Below are 21,308 nucleotides of genomic sequence, written 5' to 3'. Positions count from 1 at the left end.
TGATAAATCTGATAATGCCCAGGGCTTTCTGGCTTACGAAAGAACTGACTTCCAGAAATCCAACTTAAAATCTCCCACTCATTTTAAAAGCATTTTTTTTCAAGCAACTAATAATAATGTTTCTTGGTATTTATTTAGATTAATAGTTGGTGATGTTAAGGTACTGGTAGTTGTAAAATGGGATAGACCCTGTGTATGTAGGAGGATATAATATTGGTTACTACGAAAAAAGTTATTTCTGACTAGGAAAAATAATCTTATGAATGATTCTCAGTGTGTAACCCAGGGACTGTTTTGAATAATACCTACCATGTACTTTGTAATTTCATTACGGTATTTGCATTCTCATTAGTTGATATTTTTTTTGGTAATTCTTTGAACTGCTGTTAATTTTTTTCATTCCTTTAAATGGTGAGCATTAAGATCGTACAGTGCCCTCCATAATGTTTGGGACAAAGGCACTTTTTTTTTTCCTTTATTTTCCCCTGTGCTCCAGTTTTAAATTTGTTATCAAACAATTCACATGTGATTACACATTCCAGATTGTAATCAATGTCATTTGTATACATTTTGGTTTGACCATGTAGTTAGTCATGACAGCACTTTTTCTACATAGTTCCCCCATTTCAGGGCACCATAATGTTTAGGACATTTGGCTTCACTGGTGTTTGTGGGTACTTGGATATGTTTAATTGCTTTATTGATGCAGGGTTAGGGTTGCACTCATCAGCAAAATCAAGGAGATGATTGTGGGCTTCAGGAGAAAGTTGGGAGAACATGGCCCAGTCCTCAAGGGCTCAGTGGTGGAGAGGGTTAAGAACTTCAAATTCCTGGGTGTCATCTCTGAGGATTTGTCTTGGAGCCTCTATGTTGATGCAATCACAAGGCTCACCGGCGGCTATAATTTGTGAAGTGTCTGAGGAGATTCAGTATGTCACTGAAGACACTCGTAAACTTCTACAGATGTACTAAACATGACCACTTTCATATACATGCCATTGCTATGTCCCAAATATATGTCCCACTGAAATGAGGGATTATGTATAAAAAGTTCTGTGATTTCTATGTGGTCAAACCAAAATGTATCCAAATAGTCTTGAATAAAATCTTGAAGGTGCACTTTAATCACATGTGAATTGTTTGATGACAAATTTAAAACTGTGGGGCAAATACAGGAAAAAAAGTCTTTGTCCCAAATGTTATGGAGGGCACTGTATATACTGTACTTGGAAAGTATGCAATTGGTAATTGTTGTAACAAAGATCCTTTATGATTTCAAAATGATGTCGTATCTTTTGGCTGTTGGTATGCCCTTTTCTAATTAAATTTGATAGGGAAGTGAAACCATTTTCTTAACAGACAGTGAGTTCAGAAATCAGAAGTGCAGAGGGACTTGGGCATCTTCGTGGGAGGTTCTCTGAAGGTTAACTTGCAGGTATACTTCTTTGGCTTGGCTTCGCGGACGAAGATTTATGGAGGGGGTAAAAGTCCACGTCAGCTGCAGGCTCGTTTGTGGCTGACAAGTCCGATGCGGGACAGGCAGACACGGTTGCAGCGGCTGCAGGGGAAAATTGGTTGGTTGGGGTTGGGTGTTGGGTTTTTCCTCCTTTGCCTTTGTCACCTCACTGCAGGTATACTTGGTGTTGAGGCAAATGCAATGCTAGTATTTATTTTAAGAGGAATAGAATTTAAAACCAGAGATATAATGCTGAAGCATTGGTCAGACTTCACTTGGGGTACTGTAAGCATTTCTGGGTCCTTGTGAGGAACATTAGGGAGGGTCCGACAATGTTCATTAAAATGATCTCTGGAATCAAATGGTGAAATGAGAAATGTTTGATCCCTCTTGGATTGTACTTGCTGCAAATTTGATATCACTGTGGTGAGCAAACTAATGGGAAGTGTTCTTAGAGATGGTATATATAATTATCTGGATAGACATGCTATGATTAGGAACAATTAACTTGGATTTGTGTGTGGAAGGTCATGTTTGACAAATCATTTGAATTTTTTGAAGAATTTACCAAGAAAATTGATGAGGGTAATTGATGTGGAGTTGTCTATATGGACTTCAGTAAGGCTTTTAACAAGGTCTCACATAAAAGGTTAAGTGTAAATATTGAAGTGGTAAAATGGATTCAGCAGTGGTTGGATGGAAGATGTCAGAGTGGTGGTGAATAACTGTTTGTCAGGTTGGAGGCCGGTGACCAGTGGTGTGCCTCCAGGATCTGTACTGGGTCCCTTGTTGTTGGTTATATACATTAAAGATCTAGCTGATGGGGTGGTAAATTGGATTAGTAAGTATGCAGCTGATACTAAGATGGGTGGCATTATGGATAAGAAGAATGTTTTCAAAGTTTGCAGAGAGATTTGGGCAACTTAGAAGAGTGGGCTGAAAGTTGGCAAATGCTGACAAACGTGAGGTGCTACATTTTGGTAGGAATAATCAAAATAGAACATAGATAGTTAAAGAATGCAGTTGAACAGAGAGATCTAGGAATAATAGTACACAGTTCCCTGAAGGTGGAATCTCAGGTGGATAGGGTAATGAAGAAGGCCTTTGGAATTCTGACCTTTATAAATAAGAGCATAGAGTATTAAGAGTTGGGAGGTAATGTTAAAATTGTACAAGGCATTGATGAGGCCAACTTTAGAACATTGTGTTTAGTGTGATGCAATGTTTTTGGGAGAGTCGATTACATACACACACTTTAACATAGACACTATTTGAAATGCTGAAGAATTCGTATTCAGTGACTTTACTATGGAGATTTCACAAGTGGCTGTTAATTGAAGTGAATGAATGTACTATTGTCTTTCAAGCCACAGCAAGAGAGGCAGGCTGTCTCCTAATACCTCTTGACAGAAAGGTTATTGAGTGGTTATTGTTGACCTAAAACAACAGATTAACCAAAAGACAAACTCCTATTGTCACGGGTTTTGCAAGTTTGGCAGTTTGAGTCTCAGAGAGAGACAGACAGACAGAAGGGAGTCTTTGTGTATGACACAGAAAAGCTATAACAAACCAGGAGAAGGTTGTTGGAATTGAAACAGAAGCTCCAGAGTGGCAGATGGCTGGAAGTGCTATCTGTCTGGTTTCTCTTGGAATAAGCAGAACAGAAAGGAACTCTGTGATAGCCTGAAAGAAAGCAGTTGTCATCTGGAGAACCCTGATGGGGCAAGTTTCATCATAAGACACTGAGGTGACTAATGACCTCAGTTCCACAACCTCAGTTGTGGAAATCCTGGAACTACACATCTCTCTCTGCAAACCTATAAGAACCTTCCTGAGTGGTAACCATTTCGAGAACCAAAGCCTGGTAAACTTTATAAATGTTAAATTCTGTGCACCATATAAGAGTTGCCTGCAACCAGAGAACTTAGAAGAATGAGAAGTCCGATTGAACTGTGAACCAAAGAACTTTTCTTAAATTTACACACACATTACGTACACGTGCACTTAGAATTAAAAGGGGGTTAAGTTAATAGTGTTAAGTTAAAGTGTGATTCTGTTTTCATGTTTAAAGATAATTAAAAGCAACTTTTGTTTAAGTAACCCTTTGTCGTGATGAATATCTATTGCTGCTGGGTTTTGGGGTCTTTGGGCTTGTAACATTAGTTCTGGTCACCAAATTATAGGAAGGATGTGAACAAAATAGAGTACAGAGAAGGTTCACCAGAATACCTGGGTTTCAGCTCCTATATTAAAGAGAAAGGTTAAATAAGTTAGGTCTTTATTCCTTGGACCGTAGAAGGCTGACGGGGGATTTGATAGAGGTTTTTAAAATTTTGATGGTAATGATAGAGTAGATGTAGATAGACTTTTTTCCATTGAGGATAGGGGAGATTCAAACTAGAGGACGTGAGCTGAGAGTTGGGGGGGCAAAAGTTTAGGTGTAACATGAGGGAGTTTCTTTACACAGAGCATGGAGTCTGTGTGGAACGAGCTTCCAGTGAAAGTAGTGGACGCAGGTACAATATTTTAAGAAAACATTGGGCAGGTCTATGGATGGAAAGAGTATGGAGGGTTATGGGCAGAGTGCAGGTTAATGGGACTAGGAGAGTGTAAGAATTTCGGCATGGACTAGAAAGGCTGTACTGGCCTGTTTCGTTGCTGTAATTGTTATAGAGTTATTTGAGGGGGATCTCATTAAACCTATTGAATACTGAGAAAACTGGATAGAATAGATGTGGAGAGGATGTTTCCTTTGCTGGGAGAATGGGAGCAGAGAGCACAGCCTCGGAATTAAAGTATGCCTCTTAAGGACGGATGAGGAATTTCTTTACTCAGAGGGTAGTGAATCTGTGATTCATTGCTGCAGACGGCCATGGAGGCCAAGTCATTCAAGATGGAGGAAGATAAGTTCTTGATTTGGAAGGGAATCGAAGGTTATGGGGAGAAGGCAAGCAAATGGGTTTGAAATGGATAGTAAATCAGCCATGTTGGAACGGCAGGGTGAACAATGAGCTGAATGGCTTAATTTCGCACTCGTGTCTTGTAGACTTTCAGTAAGCTAAATCCAGATAAAAATGAGCAACAACCATTTGTGTACTTGCAACTCTGTGCCTTGCAACTCTGTGCCTTGCAACTGTAGGAAAGGCCACAACTGCCTTTTTTCCTCCTGCTACCATTGTCAGGGAGCCAAGCACACCTTTCAGGTAAAGCAGAAACTTACAATTGCTATTACCATCCATTTAATATATTGCATTTGGTGGTTCAGGAAGTAGGTCTCTACAGTGGGACAGCCAGCTGGCGATTAGGTAAGTGTTTTATAAAAGCCTACTTTCAGTCAGCAAGTGACCTTGGGCTTCCAATTGTCCATCATTGAATTCTCCATTTTCCATCTTTGTCCTTTTGCACTGTTCTAAGAAAGATCATCGTAACTTAGATAAGTGACTGACTTGGCACATTTCAGCCATTAGAGCTCCACATAAAATTTACAATATTAGTTATTCACTAGTTTCAGACTTGAATCCCTCAACCCTATAGACAGATTTCTTTTTCTCTTTTCAGGTTTTGTTCATCTCCTTCTTGCACTTCATCCAGAGAAATATGTGCATCTTCTTTAAATCAGATCCACTTGTGTTATTTAATAAACTCTTCTGGTCTCTCCCCAAGAGAGCCTTTCCCTCCTGTTCTCTCCCCAGCAATCCCTTCTTTCTCTACAAGTTGTTTCTCTTCCAACTATTCCTAGTTCTGCTGAAAGAAGGTCAACCTGTTTTTCTTTTTCCACAGATGTTCCTGACCTGTTGAGTTTTTCCAGCTTTTTTTTTGTTCCCAGCATCTGTCTCATTCTATTTATAGCTAGACCTGGCTAAAATAACACTAAGATGGGTGACGGTATGAGCTGTGAGGGAGATTGCAAGTGGCTGCAGGGCGACTTGGACAGATTAGGAAAATGACCAAATGTATAGCAGATGGCGTATAATGAAGATAAATGTAAAGTTAGTCACTTTGGTGGGAAAGGTAGGCAGGTACAGTATTACTTTAAAGGAAAAATGGGAGTGCCAAATGAGCTGTGTATCATGGTGCATCATGAACTACAATGGCAGCAGTCAGTGAAGGAAGCAAATGGCATTTTGGCCTTTATTGCAAGTTTTAAATCTAGAAGCAAGGAAGTCTAGGGCCTACACCTGAATAGTGTAGTTTTGGTCTCCTAATTTGAGGAAGGTCATTCTTGCTATTGAGGGGGTGTAATGATGGTTAACCGTATGGATTCCTGGAATATCAGGACTAATGTATGAAGGAAGACTGGACAGATTACTCATTGAAATCTAGAAGGATAATAGAGGATCTGGAAATTCTGACAAAACTAGATGGGTTAGATGCAGAAGAAATTTTTTGAGTTCAGTGAATTCTAGAAAAAGGAGTCTTAAGGATGAGGGTAAGCCATTTAGGATTAAGATGAGAAGCACTTTCAGTAAACATGTGGGACTCCTTACCACAGAGAGATGTTGAAGCAGTTTGTTAGATGTATCAAAATGGAACTGGATGTGGCCCATTTGGTTCAAGGAATCAAGGGGGTATCAAGAAAGAAAGCAGGAATTAGAGTACTGAAATCGTATGACCAGCCATGGTGGTATTGAATAGTGGTGGAAGCTCAAAGGGCTAAATGGCTTTCTAGTTTCTCTCTTTGCTTAGATGCAGTGTGAAAATCCAATTCTGTTCACGTCATTGGTTCCATCCTGAAAATATGAGAATGTCATATAAACAGCTTCCCCATGTTGAGAGTGAAAGCAATTATTTATATTCAAAAACTAGGTTTTTTAGAAATCAACACTTTGAAATGTGCTAATAGAAATATTTGCAATATTACATGGTATGGTTAAAATGCTAAAGAACAAAAAAAATTTCCTTTTGATTCATAGCTCTCCCATCTTTTTTTTTGCATCTTTTGGGTGTATGCAGGTTAATTGACCTGTTTGTCATGGTTGATCGACAATTCCGTAATCATTAAAAAATGGTGACAAGACAGGTGCTGATATTTTCTTTCATTCAGATACTTCTCAGCATTCATTAACTTTGTTGTTATATTATCAGTCCTCTTTCGGATGAGTGTTTCAGTGAACGTTTAATTTTCAACTAAAGATATTTCAGGATTTGAACCTAATTTCTCTCAATAGGTTTAAATGCTGAAATACAACCAGTACAATTTGAATGACAATAAATATTTTGCTCTGCATTACTTCAAGGTTCAAGGTTTCTTTTATTGTCACAAAAAGATACTGGAGCCTAAAAATGAGCACTTAGCAGCACGAGGACAGTTTCTTCCCCGCTGCCATCAGATTCCTGGATAAACAATGAACCAAAGACACTGCCGTACTTTCTGTGCACTATTGTTATTTTGAGATGGTTCATAATATGGATGTTTGGCCCTTGATGGTGCTGCAAAACACTGAGTTTTGTGATGCGTTCAAGACAATAAATTCTCTTATTAATATATAGAAATGTAATATACATGATATTCTTGTGAGGCACATTGAATGGCAGTGAGTCAAAACAATGGGACTCGTTGCCTTGCTATATAGATTACCAAAGAGGAGGTATTTGCTATTTTGAGGCAAATAAAAGTGGAGGAATTCCTAGGGCCTCATAAAATATTCTCTCAGAACTTAAGGGAAGCTAGTACAGAAATTGCAGGGGCCCGAGCAGAAGTATTTAAAATGTCCATTGCCCTGGAAGAGATGCCAGAGGATTGCAGAAAATCTAATGTTCTTCCATTGATTAAGCAAGACTCTTAAAAATAATCCAGTTAATTATAGGCTAGTGAGCCTGACATCAGTAAGTCATTGGAAGATATCTTGAGGTCGGATGTATATAAGTATTTGGACATGTCTTTGTGATAGGTCACGTCGAACAAATTTTATAGAATTTGTCAGAGTTGGTAGGAAAGATGATGAAGCAAAGGCAGTGGACAATATCTACATTGACAAGGGAGGTTGGTCATGAAGATTCAGTTGCTTGGTAACCAGGATGAGGTAGTCAATTGGATTAGACATTGGCTTTGTGGGAGAAGCCAGAGAATAGTAGTAGAGGATTGTCTCTAACTGAAGTCTTGTGACTAGTGATGAACCTCAGGGATTGTTGCTGGATCTATTGTTGTTTGTCATCAGATTCAACAACCTGGATGGTAACATAAATTGGCTCAACAAATTTGCAGATGATGCTTAGATTGAGAGTGTTGAAGACAGCAAGGAAGGCTGTCAAAGGTTGCAGATGGATTTGGACTTGATGGGGAAAAATGTGCTGCAAAATGGGCATTGAATTTGGGCATGAGGTGTTGCACTTAGAGAAAACAAACTATGGAAGGACTTGCATAGTAAACAATAGGGAATTGAGGAATGCGTTAGAACTGGGAATATAGATACTTAATTCCCTGAAAGTGGTGTCATAGGTGCATCAGCTTGTAAGAGAGCTTTTGACCCATTAGCCTTCATAAAGTAGTTGGTACAGGTGTTGAAATGTTATGTTGAAGTTGCATAAGGTATTGGTGAGGCCAAATTTGGAGTGGTATGTGCATTTTTCATCGCTTACCACAGGAAAGAGACCAATAAGATTGGAAGAGAAAATTGACAAGGATATTTCTGGGACTTGAGGAGCTGAGTTATAGGGAAAGGTTGAATAGGTTAGAACTTTATTCCCTGTGTTACGGGGTTATATATTAATACGTCTTTAAAAGAGTAACAAAGCACATCTCATTTAAAATGCAAGAGCTTTGCTGAAAGAGAAACTTCATGTCCACAGTGACTTTACAGAAACTTTGAAGAATTCCTATGGAGATTTCACAAGTAGGTATTAATTGAACTGATGTGGAGTAAATGGGTTATTGTCTTTAAAGCAACAGAATCCAGGCTCACAAACTGATTCTGGTGCTATCAATCTGTCTGGTTGCATTTTGCTGTTCTAAGAGGGGTCATGTGGTTTTTGAAGCAGGGAAAGAGAGTGAGTTCTGCAGTAGCTTTTGCAGGCTGCAACTTGGCAAGCTGGCAGGCTTGTTAAATCCCCATTTGAAGACTGGTTGTGAGTTCTGAGTTCAACTTGTTGAAAATCCTTGTCGTCCTTACAAGAAGGAATGGCTGGCTAGAGCTTTTCTCCTGAAATAAGGGAAACAAGAAGAACCCTGTGGTGACCTGGAAGAAGAGGTTATCATTTGGAAAACATGATGGGACAAGTTTCTTCGGCAAGACACTGAAGTGGCTGATCGGAGTGAATCAATTTGTGTGTGTCCAACGAGCAACATATCTCTCTCTGCCAACAAGAACCTTCCTGTGCAGTAACCATTCAGCACCAGAGCCTGGTGAAAATTAATAAATGTTAAATTCTGTGCACAGTATAAGAATTGCCTGATACCAGTGATCTTGGAGGAGTGAGAAGTGAGGTTGGATTGAGAATTAAAGAACTTTCCTGAATATATACACATTACATGCATGTATGCTTAGAATTAGAAGGGGGTTAAGTTAATAGTAATAAGTTAAATTTTTATCCTGTTTTTAATGTTTAAAGAAAATTAAAAGTAACTTTTGTTTAAGTAACCATTTTCTATTGCTGCTGGGTTTTGGAGTCCTCTGGACTCATAACACCTGGATCATTGGAGATTTGAATTGAAAGGTATAGATAGGTTAAATGCAAGCAGGCTTTTTCCACTTTTTAAGTGAGACAAGAATGAGAGGACATGGACTAAGATGAAATGTTTAAAGGGGACATTCTTCACTCAGAGTGATGAGAGTGTGGAATAAGGTGCCAGTGGTAGTGGTGGATGTGGGTTCATTTTCAACATTTAAGAGAAGTTTGGATTGATACATGGATAGGGTGGGGGGGGGGGGGGTGGTGGCAAGTTGCAAGTTGATGAAACTAGGTGGAAAAATAAATTTGTCGTGAACTGGATGTACTAAAAATCTGGGTTTGTGTGCAGCAGTGTTCTATGGTTCTAATTGCTACAATTCTATTTCAAACTTGGGAAATTGGCATATTTGCTAAAATAGAACTATAACACAACAATTATGAAACAAACATGCTAGCTCCCACATAATTTTACTGGCTTAAAGTAATGGTTTCTGAATAGGCCAATTGACAAAAATACTTGATGAGTACGCTGGTATATTTTCTGATAGTAATTAAACAGCTTGACCACACTTCTTTTTCTTTCAGAATATGGTTTCCAGTTTTCGTGTCTCGGAACTTCAAGTACTATTAGGCTTTGCTGGACGTAACAAAAGTGGTCGTAAACATGAACTGCTTGTAAGAGCACTACACTTATTAAAGAGTGGCTGTAGTCCAGCTGTTCAGATCAAGATTAAGGAACTGTACAGAAGACGCTTTCCTAGAACAATTGAAAGCCTTGCTGACTTATCAGCTATAAAGTCTTCTGTTTTCTCTTTGGACAATAACCTCTCAACTGACTCTGAGTTGGGATCAGGCATTGCGCAGACTTCATCGTCCACATCAGGTCCTGCTCAGCCCTCTTCTCTAGTTAGCCCAGTTTTACTGCATGAGACTAAACCCAATATTGAAATGCAAGAGGCTTCTCCCTCTATCCATCCTGTCCATCCAGATGTTCAGTTGAAAAGCATACCATTTTATGATGTCCTGGATGTGCTTATTAAACCTACAAGCCTTGGTAAGTTTTAATATATATTACAATATATTTTTTAGCTACACTAACACAAAATGTAATGAGCCCTTTTGAGCCCTGAAGGTAATTTATAGAATGTGCAAATTTCTGGGTGTTGAGGCCTTCAAAGCCTTGCTTTTGTGAATATGGTTCATTAAATTTTTTTATATATATAAAAATTATTTCAAAAGACATTCATGGAATGAATAGAAGCTTTTATAGACTGCATTTTATTGTTGGTGGAGAATATGCGTGAAAGGATCTTAAACCCACATCTAATTGGTAGAGAAATACTTTACCAGCTGTTTAATTAACCATGTTACCTTTTGTTTATTTAGTGCCATCAAACATTCAACGATTCCAGGAAAAATACTTCATCTTTGCATTGACACCTCAACAAGTAAAAGAAATATGCATTTCTAGGTAAGAATTATAATGGTTTCCATGTTGATGATGGACAACCATTCATCTTGCTATTGATTTCTGGCTAAACGTTTGACCCAGTGGTTATGTAAATCAATGTTCTGGATATGTTTTGGATGTTTTTAAATCAGAACCAACCAAATTAGGTTATACAATGTCAAAATAGCTGTATTTATAGATCTCACCTGTCCTGGATTAATCTAGCTACAGTGTGGGCTTCTTGAATTGACACACTACAAGATCATTTGCATGTGTTTTTACATTCCCTCACATGGGCTTTCAAGATACTAAATTTCTAATGAGGTTACCAATGAAAAATCCATTTAAATCTCTGATGTGGGTGAGGTATAGAGGAAGAAGTTACGTAAAGAAGGCGGCTTTGGTTGGTGCTGTGGTTTGATGAGGCTCTTTACTGGTTCACATGTTACTGACAGTTCTTTTTTGTATCTTGCATTTTGTCTCCAACTAGTTCTGAAAAGAAACTTCATTGATTAAACATTTAAAATAGTGAAACAGCTGAAGAATTCAGGCAATTTTTGATTTTGTCTATTTCAGTTTGTGCTTTAGTTGGGACATTTTATTTGGCGTCAACAGACCTTTGTAGAAAAATATAACTTATTTCTGATTTACCATGGGCTCACTCCTGTTAGAAAGAATAGATAGGCACATTGAACTTGACTATAATGCCTTTATTATTTGAAAGCTTTCCATTGACAACTATTATCCCACCCACATTAAATAGAAGCAGGAAGAAGGCACAGTTATGAAACCCTGCACTGGAATGGATGAGTTGTTGCCTTCATAAAGAAGTACAAGAACAATAAAATTTCAATTTGCACGACCTCAATAATCAGGGATTTGTGTCTATACTTTTTAAGTTTATTGGGATTATCTTTGATGTGGAAAATGTAATTTTTCCATTGCTTGGAAAATAAATAGTTCAAAGAAATTGAAATACAACTTACTGTTCAGTAATTTGATCGATTGCATTCTTTATAGGGATTTTTTGCCAGGTGGAAGAAGGGATTATATTGTGCAAGTCCAATTGAGGTGAGTTAAACCATTGAGCTGATTGTTCAGGTCAATAGAGTTTTTCTCTTGACAATACCTTGTATTGTATTTTGTTTTATCTTGGGAACTTGCTACATTTTGATATTTGGAAATGCACTCTTCATGAGTTATTTGCTCTTCAGTTTCTACTAATTGCATCCCTGATACTTACCCCGCGACTGCAAGAAATGCAAGATTTGCACCTATAGCTCCTCCCTTGCCACCATTTGGTGTCCCAAATTGTCCTTTTAAGTGAAGCAACACTTCACCTGTGAATTTGTAGAGGTCATTCACTACATCCAATGTTGCCAATGGGATTGCATCTACTTTGGGGAAACTGGACACTGATTGGGGGGGTGGTGGTGGGGTGTCCTGCTTCATTTAGTATCTTTGTTCTGTAAACTGCAAGAGCAAAGATCTTGAAGTGGCCATCTACTTCAATTCCATATCCTATTTGCTCACTGACAAGTCTTTCAATGGTGTGTACTGCAAGGTTGAGGCCACGCATTAATTCGAGGAACAACACCTTGTATACCCTCTTGCCAGTCTCCAACCAGACAACATCAATATTGACCTCCAATTTCTGCTAATTTCCTTCCTATTTTTTCCCCTTATTCCTTAGAACCATTCCCTTTTCACATCACCTTACACCAATGGTTTTCATACTGCCTCCCCTAAACTCACATTCAACCTGTAGCAATTCCTATGCCATAAGTTATCTGTGATTTATATGGGATTGCTTCAGGTGGTAAGTGAGTAGAAAAAAAAAGTTTGAAATCCACTATTATAATAGTACCTAATTGACTTGTTATGTGTACTTTCATAACTCCAAAGGAAATGGGGCCAATGACAATTTTTTCTCAGGCAAAATATTTCAGTAATAATTAGGTCCAGACCAGTGGTTCTCAACCTTCCCGATCCACTCACATATGACCTTAAACAATCCTTTACTAATCACAGAGCACTTATGACATAGGGATTGCTTAAGGTGGAATTTGAGTTTAGTGGGCAATTTGAAAAGCATTGACCTACACCTGCCATTTTTTCTATCAGAGAATATTTCAACCTTGTCTCCTCCCCCATCACCTCTCAGTTCCTTTCTCTCCCCCTTCCATCTGTATCTAACTATCACCTGCGAGGTTGTGCTCCTTTTCCCCCAACCTCCACCCCACCTTATATAGGTATCTGTCCGATTTATTATTATTTTTCTCATCCTGATAAAGGGGTCAGGTCCAAAATGTCAATTGGCTATTGCTCTAAATGGACACCGGACTGTGAATTTGTCTGGGTTTATAGTAGACAGACATTTTAAACTTGTTACCCCTCCCCTCAAGTAAAAATTTAGTCTCAACTTTGCTGAAAGGGAAAAGGCAGCTACTCTTTGCCCCAAATCTGAAGTAGAGAAATCAGGAGTCAGAACAGTTCAAAAGCAAATTACCTTCTCTTGGTAATGATGTGGGCTGCGTGGCATATAAATAGGACATTGCAGCACAGAAACAGGCCTCTTAGGCCATTCTAGTCTGTGTTGAACAATTTTCATGCCTAGTCCATCTGACCTGCACCCAGTCCATAGTCCTCCATACCTCTCTCATCCATGTACCTGTCCAAATACCTCTTAAATGTTAAAATTAAGCCCCTATTCACCACTTCAGCTGGGAGCTCATTCCACACTCCCTCTACTCTCTGTGTGAAGATGTTTCTCCCTAAACTTTTTCACTATCACCTTTAATCCATGTCTTCTGGTTTGTATCTCACCTATCACTCTGTCTCTCTCCCCCTCATAATTTTAAATAATGCTATCAAATCTCTCATTCTTCTACACTCCAGGGAATAAAGTCCTAACCTGTTTAACCTTTCCCTGTTACTCAGTTCCTAAAGTCAAGGTAACATCCAAGTAAATTTTCTCTGGACCCTTTCAATCTTATTGATATTTTTTGTGCAATATTCTAAATTTGGCCTCACCGATGTCTTTCACAACTTTAGCATAACATCCCAACTCCTATATTCATACTTTGATTTATGAATGTGCTAAAAGCTCCCATTATAACCCAATCCACCTGTGACACCACTTTCAGGGAATTATGTATCTGTATTCCCAGATCCCTCTGTTCCACCACACTGCTCTGTGCCCTATTATATACTGTGTATGTCCTTTCTTGATTTGTCCTTCGAAATTGCAACACCTCATATTTATCTGCTTTAAATTCCATCTGCCATTTTTCAGCACATTTTTCCAGCTGGTCTAGATCCCTCTGGGAAGCTTTGAAAACCTTCTTCACTGTCCACATTGCCTCTAATGTTAGTGTCATCTGCAAAGTTGCTGATCTAATTTATCACATTATCATCCAGATCATTGATATAGATGACAAACAGCAATGTTCTTAGCACCGATCCCTGAAGCACAACACAGTCTGAGAAGCAATCATCCACCACTTTCTCCTGTCATCCAGTTTACGACTTCACCATGAATATAGAATGAACCTTTCTGACTACCTCCCATGTGGGATCTTGTCCTGTCGACAACATCCACAGCTTTCCTTCATGAATTTTCCTGGTAACCCTTGAAAAATGCTAGAAGATTGGTTAAACACATCCTACCACACACAAAGCCATGCGGACTATCCTTAATCAGTTCCTGGCTATCCAAATACTTGTATATCTGATCTCATGGAACACCTTTCAATCATTTGCCTGCTACTGATGTCAAGCTCACCAGCCTATAATTTCCATGGTTACTTTTGGAGCCTTTTTTTTTTTAAACAACGGAACAACGTGAGCTATCCTCCAATCCTCTGGCGCCACACCCGTGGCTGAGGACTTTTAAATATTTCTGCCAGAGCCCCTGCAATTTCTACACTAGCCTCCCTCAAGGTCTGAGGGATTATCTTGTCAGGCCTTAGGGTTTTATCCATTCTTATTTGCTTTAAGACAGCAAGCACCACCTCCTCTTTAATCTGTATAGGTTCCATGATCTTGCTGCTTGTTTTCCTTACTTCCCATAACTCTGTGCCTGTTTCCTGATGCAAAAAAAATTAAGTTCTCCCCCATCTCTTTTTGTTCCATACATAGCCGACCACTCTGATCTTCAAGGGGACCAATTTTGTTTCTTACTATCCTTTTGCTCTTTATATACTTGTAGAAACCCTTAGGATTTTCCTTCACACTGTCTGCCAAAACAACCTTGTGTCATCTTAGCCTTCCTGATTTCTTGCATTTTTTTATACTCCTCAATTACCTCATTTGGTCTATGTTGCTTATACCTACAATACACCTCTCTTCTTCCGAACCTCATCCCCAATATCCCTCGAAAGCCAAGATGCCTGTTAACTTTGACTTTAATCCTGACCAGAACATAGAAACTATGTACTCTCAAAATTTCATCTTTGAAGGTCTTCTACTTACCTACCAAAAACAACTTAACCCAATCTAAGTATTCCAGATCCTTTCTCATTTCTCAAAATTGGGAATCGCAACCCAAGGACCAGACCTATCCTTCAAACTTGAAACTAATTGTATTATGATCACTGGATCCAAAATGTTCCCCTTCACATACTTCTGCCACCTCTCCTGTTTTGCTCCCTAATAGGAGATCCAGTATTGAACTTTCTCTAGTTGGTATTTCTATTGATTGATTTGGAAAGCTTTCTTGAACACATTCCAAACTCCAAGCCATCCAGCCCTTTTACAGTATAAAAGTCCAAGTCAACATGTGGAAAATTAAAATCTTTCACTATCACAACCTTGCGTTTCCTACAGCTGTCTAACTCTCAATTCTCATTGACTATTGGGTAGTCTATAATACAACTCTATGTGTGTATCTATGTCGTTCTACCTTTCCCGTTCCTCAGCTCCATGCATTTAGCCTCAGTAGACGAGCTCTCTGGACTGTCCTGCCTGAGCACAGCTGTGATTATTCTCCCCCTTTCATCCAACCACACATCCCCCAGCCCACCATTGCGTCTGAAGCAACAGAAGCCCTGAACGAAAGCAGAGCCCCTCCTGCAGCCAAGTTTCACTAATGGCAATAATCCCATAATTCAACTGCCATTCCACGCTCTTAAGTTCGCTTGCCTTTCTTACAGTACTCCTTGCATTGAAATAGATGCACCTGAGAACATTTCCACCACCTACAACCTTCTAACATTGCATGCAATTTTCACATAATCTTTTCCCTTCTCTACTTGTAATAGTCATCCTTCTGTCAAGGTACAAGAAGTATAACTAAGCCACAGAGTACAATTCAAACAGACTTTATTCGATTTATAAATAACTACCTTTTGACAACTTATTGACTGTATTTTTGTGTTAGTCTCTTTCTCTTTGGCTTGGCTTCATGGACGAAGATTTATGGAGGGGTAATGTCCACGTCAGCTGCAGGCTCATTTGTGGCTGACAAGTCCGATGCGGGATAGGCAGACACGGTTGCAGTGGTTGCAAGGGAAAATTGGTTGGTTGGGGTTGGGTTTTGGGTTTTTCCTCCTTTGTCTTTTGTCAGTGAGCTGGGCTCTGGGTCTTCTTCAAAGGAGGTTGCTGCCCGCCGAACTGAGGCGCCAAGATGCACAAAGGTCTCAGGCAGGCATCAGGATATCTGGAGCCTGCTGGTTCTGTAGAAGAGGTGAAAATTGATTCCTGTCTAGGAGGTTCTCTGGAAGCTTCAGACTCACTAAAACTTATGCTGGTTTTCTAATAAACGCAACTTTCTACATTTATCCTATGAACACAACCTTCTACATTTCTACTTACTTCCCTATCTAATCTGGCACTCTGGTTCCCATCCCCCCTGCAAATCTAGTTTAAACTCCCCAGAGCAGCACTAGCAAACCTTCCTGCAAGGATATTAGTCCCCTTCCAGTTCAGATGCAAATGATCCTGTCAGAACAGATCCCATCTTCCCTGGAAACGCCATTTCAGATAGCCCAAAAGTTGAGATGTAAAGGCGGAGAAAGTCCGCCAAAAAGCATAATCGCCTACCATTCTGAATGTGTGGAGGCGGTCTCCAAGCCACATATTCCAACCCCTCTCCGAGAGGGATAATCTCCGCAGCGCAGTCCTCTGTCGATCAATCTGAATTAAGTGGCTGTTTTGGGGCAGGCTGATGATGCCGTCAGTCCACAACCCATCACCCCATTCACCCCTCTCCCTCCAAGTCCAAGCCGGCAAGAGCTGTCTGCGGGGACCGTTGGGGCAGCGGGAGCCGTCTGCGGGGACCGTTGGGGCAGCGGGAGCCGTCTGCGGGGACCGTTGGGGCAGCGGGAGCCGTCTGCGGGGACCGTTGGGGCAGCGGGAGCCGTCTGCGGGGACCGTTGGGGCAGCGGGAGCCGTCTGCGGGGACCGTTGGGGCAGCGGGAGCCGTCTGCGGGGACCGTTGGGGCAGCGGGAGCCGTCTGCGGGGACCGTTGGGGCAGCGGGAGCCGTCTGCGGGGACCGTTGGGGCAGCGGGAGCCGTCTGCGGGGACCGTTGGGGCAGCGGGAGCCGTCTGCGGGGACCGTTGGGGCAGCGGGAGCCGTCTGCGGGGACCGTTGGGGCAGCGGGAGCCGTCTGCGGGGACCGTTGGGGCAGCGGGAGCCGTCTGCGGGGACCGTTGGGGCAGCGGGAGCCGTCTGCGGGGACCGTTGGGGCAGCGGGAGCCGTCTGCGGGGACCGTTGGGGCAGCGGGAGCCGTCTGCGGGGACCGTTGGGGCAGCGGGAGCCGTCTGCGGGGACCGTTGGGGCAGCGGGAGCCTTCAGCCACATCAGGCTGCGGCCTTCGGGGCCGCTCTCTGCGGTTCAAAATGTGGTAGAGCAATGGCCCTCTTCCCTACCCATAATCCCCCATGCAGCTGGAACTGTTCTGGGAACCATGGAGTGGTTTCAGCTGCGTGGGAAATTATGGGTAGAGAAGACGGCCATTGCTCTACCATGTATTTATGATGGGTGGCACTATGGCACCAGTTGTCCCACTTCTGTCGGATCTGGAGGGCACTACGAGGCGCCTCTGGATATGAATGGGACGCTGGAGCAGCCTTTTAGGGCTGCTGTCTGAAAGGTAAGTTTCCATTTTTCCATCTGTTCCATAGCTGGTCTCAAGGTGGAGGCCTGATATGAAATGGCCTTATGAGCGTCCAATGATCCAGAAACCTAAACCCCTCCTTCCTGCAAGATATCTTTAACCACATTGTAAGCTGCCTTATCCTCTTCCAATCTCACTAGCACATGGCCCGGGTAGGAATCCTGATATCATAACCCTTGAGGTCCTGTCCTTTGACATAGCATCTAACTCCATGAACTCTCTTTGCAGGACCTCCTTACCCTTCCTCCCCATGTCATTGGTCCTTTCTTGGATCATGACATCTGGCTGCTCACCCTCCCTCCAGAGAATGCCATAAACTTGATCTGAGATTCTCAGACCCTAGCACCAGGGAGGAAACATACCATCAGGGATTCTCAATCCCTTCCACGGAACCTTTTCTCTCCTCCTAACTATGGACTTCCCTATCATTATAGTGACATTTGAAAAACAAATTGTGTCGAGCCATGAAAATGAATGTGATATTCATGCCACCAATAACATAATCCCCAACCCTATCATAAGTAAGTCATTCATTTGTTGCAGCTTTTATTTTGTATACATTTCCTGGTATAATGAACTGGTCTTTGCACATGTGCAGTAAGAACTAGTGAGTTTGGATCAGTGACAATGAGCAGACATTTCTCTTTTTTTAAATACCCAGAAGTAAAACGTGGGAAGAGCAAGATAGGAAAGATTTAAAGCATTGAACTCTTTTGCACTAGCTGTGTACTCTCCAGCAAACATTTCTCAAAGAGAGAATATTAGGACATTATCATCACCTAATGCTCTGCCATTAATATCGTAGAGGTCACCATTGATCAAAATCTCAATTGGACAAGCTATCTTGCGTTGTGGCTACAAGAGTGGGTCTTCAATCCTGTGTATCCCCAAGCGAGTTATGCAACTCCTCACATTGCCAGTGTTCATATCATCTCTAAATGAACCATATAATGAAATACTCTCTGCATACCTGAATGAGAACAGTTTTGACAACATTCAAGCTCACTTGATTACCATGCAATACATCACCCTAAGCATTCTTTTGTTACAACTGTTGTGGCACTGTGGCTGTAGTATGTGCCATTTTCAATGCTCGGTCCAGTTACTCATCCAGGCAATGTAGATTTTTTTTTAAAAAAACAAACCTGTGATCAAATTTCCAAGAAAAAAGGCAGAGGGGCATGCGGGCAATACTATCTGGTTTCCCTCCATTTTGTTCACCATCTGACTTGAAGTATTTTAAATTCTATGCTTCATGTCGTTATTTGTGAGCATTTGGAAGTGTTGAATTGTCTACTTAATGATGCAAATATCATATAATTTAAATCTCATAACTAGTTTTGATATTTATAGCTCCATTTTAAAGGGTACTTAAGACAGTTGTGCATGTCAGAAATGTTTGGATCAGTTTTTTTCTAAATGTTAAGTCTGTTTTGGAAACGCATTTAGCATTTTCTCCATGTTCAGTTAGTGTAAATACTGTAAACTTAAATTTTTTATACTTCTGAAGTATGGGTTGAGAACAAAGCCATCAATCGTAAATTGCCACTTGCTCCATTTCCCATCAAGAGGAATGATTATTTTTGCGTATCTTTTACATATCTATTATTAATCTATTTCTGCTATTTATTTGTATTCAGGTTTTGTCTGGCAGAGACAAGCTGTCCCCAGGAAGACAATTATCCTAATAATTTATGTATAAAAGTAAACGGAAAGCTATATCCACTGCCAGTAAGTTCATTTAAAAAAAACTGAGGAAGCACAAAAGAATAAGGATGAATAAGTGCTGTGTTGATGGTGTTGGAAGGTGGATTTTTTTTTTAACTTGGACACCTACAATGTCTTTGCTTATCGCAGGAAATCCACAGAAAAGTCTTCCATTGGAAATGTTTGAAATTACACTATTAATCTGGAGTAGTTTCAGATCTCAGGCGCTACTTTTAAGTATTGTTATGCACCACTAGTTTAATTTTGCAAGCATACAGACATGCAAATTAAAAACAGAAGTAGACCACTTGGCTCTTTCAGCCAGCACCATCATTTAAGAAGGTGAGAGCTGAATTTGTTGGTGACTTTGGCTTCACATTCCTGCCTGCCAATGGTAACCTGTCACTCGCTTACCAATCAAGAAACTCCCTGTATCTGCTTTAAAAATGTTCAAGATTCAGTTTCTATAACCCTTTGAAAAGAGTTCTATATATTTTTTTTTTAAATTTGCTTGAAAAAGGCAAATCATTACTTTTAAACAGTATTTCCTCCTCTGGATTCCTCCCTTGCCCATCTTACATGTTTCAGTCAAATGGCTTCTTGGTCTAAACTCCAGCACAAAGTCTAGCCCATCCACCCTCCTCACAAAACAACCCAACAATTCCAGAAATTAGTCTAGTAATGTTTGCTGCCATTTATGCCTGATCTCTTTGAGCCAGCCAATCTTCCAGTTAAGTTAATATGGTGCTTCCTATACCATGAGCATTTTTTATTTAAAAAAATTTTTTTTTTAAATTTAAGTTATATTGGTTCCTTACCAATTACTTTCTGGAAGTCTAAATATAGTGCATCCCCTTTTATTGTAGCACATTACTTTTCAAAGAACTCCAATAAATTGGCCATTGACAATTTTCTTTCACAATATAATGTTAAATTTCCTTGTAATGCCTTCAATAATAATGTTTAAAAAAAATCTCATGACTAATTAATTTGACTGTTCTATAGTTTCTTGTTTTCTGTCTTTTTGAATATGGAGTTACATTAAGGTCATGTTAGTTTTCAGTTTAAATTGTACTTGAGTCAATGCTACTCAACTCACTATGCGAACCAAACATGATCTAAGTATAGGACCCCACAGTTTCATTATTTGGTACCTAGAATTTTTTAACAATGTTTGTCAGAGAAGCTTGTTTGCCATATTTGCAAAGATATATATAACAGCATTTTTGCATTTAGTGGTTGTATTTGGTGCAGGGAGAGGGAGGGGATGAATTGTAAAAATGATCTATTAATTTTAATTCTTTTAAGTCATCTAGATCATTTCTCTTTGCTTACAGGGATTCACACCGCCAGTTAAAAATGGCGTTGAGCAGAAACGACCTGGTCGACCTTTAAATATCACATCACAAGTTAGACTCTCGTCAGCTGTACCCAATCAGATTTCTGTTTCTTGGGCACCAGAAATGGGAAGAGTAAGTGCCTTAACTGCTGAAGAGCATTTATGAAACAATGATGGTTGGCTAGATTTTTTTAGGTTTTTGCAATCATTTCATAGAAAGTGTACTGGGGAGAATTCACTGTCCTTTGTACTGAAAATATGTGTGAGTGTGCACGAGCCTTTGAGCATTGAAAGAAATAGACTTGGGGCAAAAATTCTTGAGACTTTGTTAGTTCAGTAATATATGCTTGTTAGGAATGTTCTTCTTTCTCAATCAAGGACCTGAATTTTATATTGGCTCATATTTGAATCATTGGAACTCTTTCAAATGAGAATTTATGTTGAGTCCCTGATGAGTTCAGGAGTGCAGTTGTTTTGTACAAGCCTGAAATATTAGCGGCTCTTATTTTTCTCATCGATTCTTGAGCATTGACAGGTATGTTTTAAATAGTGTTATTGCTGACCTAATGGTGACTGTTCAAATTAAGTTTCTTATCCTGAAGGTGTGGAAGGTGCAACATGAGCAAG

At 40.1% G+C, this 21,308-nt stretch overlaps 1 protein-coding gene across 4 annotated transcripts in view; it reads left to right on the top strand.

Annotated features, from left to right (window-relative positions):
- The window catches only part of pias2 (protein inhibitor of activated STAT, 2), a 75,266-nt gene that overhangs the window by 21,296 nt on the left and 32,662 nt on the right, over window positions 1-21,308 (top strand). For 3 of the 4 annotated variants that reach the window (XR_011353328.1, XM_069923811.1, XM_069923813.1), the window contains exons 2-6: window positions 9,650-10,118; window positions 10,451-10,535; window positions 11,535-11,585; window positions 19,276-19,366; window positions 20,680-20,814. Coding sequence is in view for 3 of the 4 variants with exons in the window: in XM_069923811.1 (XP_069779912.1) it covers window positions 9,650-10,118; window positions 10,451-10,535; window positions 11,535-11,585; window positions 19,276-19,366; window positions 20,680-20,814 (831 nt within the window). In the remaining variant the exon portion in view is untranslated. Of the gene's footprint in view, window positions 1-1,340; window positions 1,436-9,649; window positions 10,119-10,450; window positions 10,536-11,534; window positions 11,586-19,275; window positions 19,367-20,679; window positions 20,815-21,308 lie in introns of those variants that run through there. The other variant, XM_069923812.1, reaches the window with a different exon arrangement.

This window comes from Narcine bancroftii, chromosome 3, assembly GCF_036971445.1.
Source record: "Narcine bancroftii isolate sNarBan1 chromosome 3, sNarBan1.hap1, whole genome shotgun sequence".
Classification (NCBI taxonomy): Eukaryota; Metazoa; Chordata; class Chondrichthyes; order Torpediniformes; family Narcinidae; genus Narcine; species Narcine bancroftii.
Note: the sequence above shows the minus strand (reverse complement) of the source record. Positions and strands in the feature narration are given on the sequence as shown.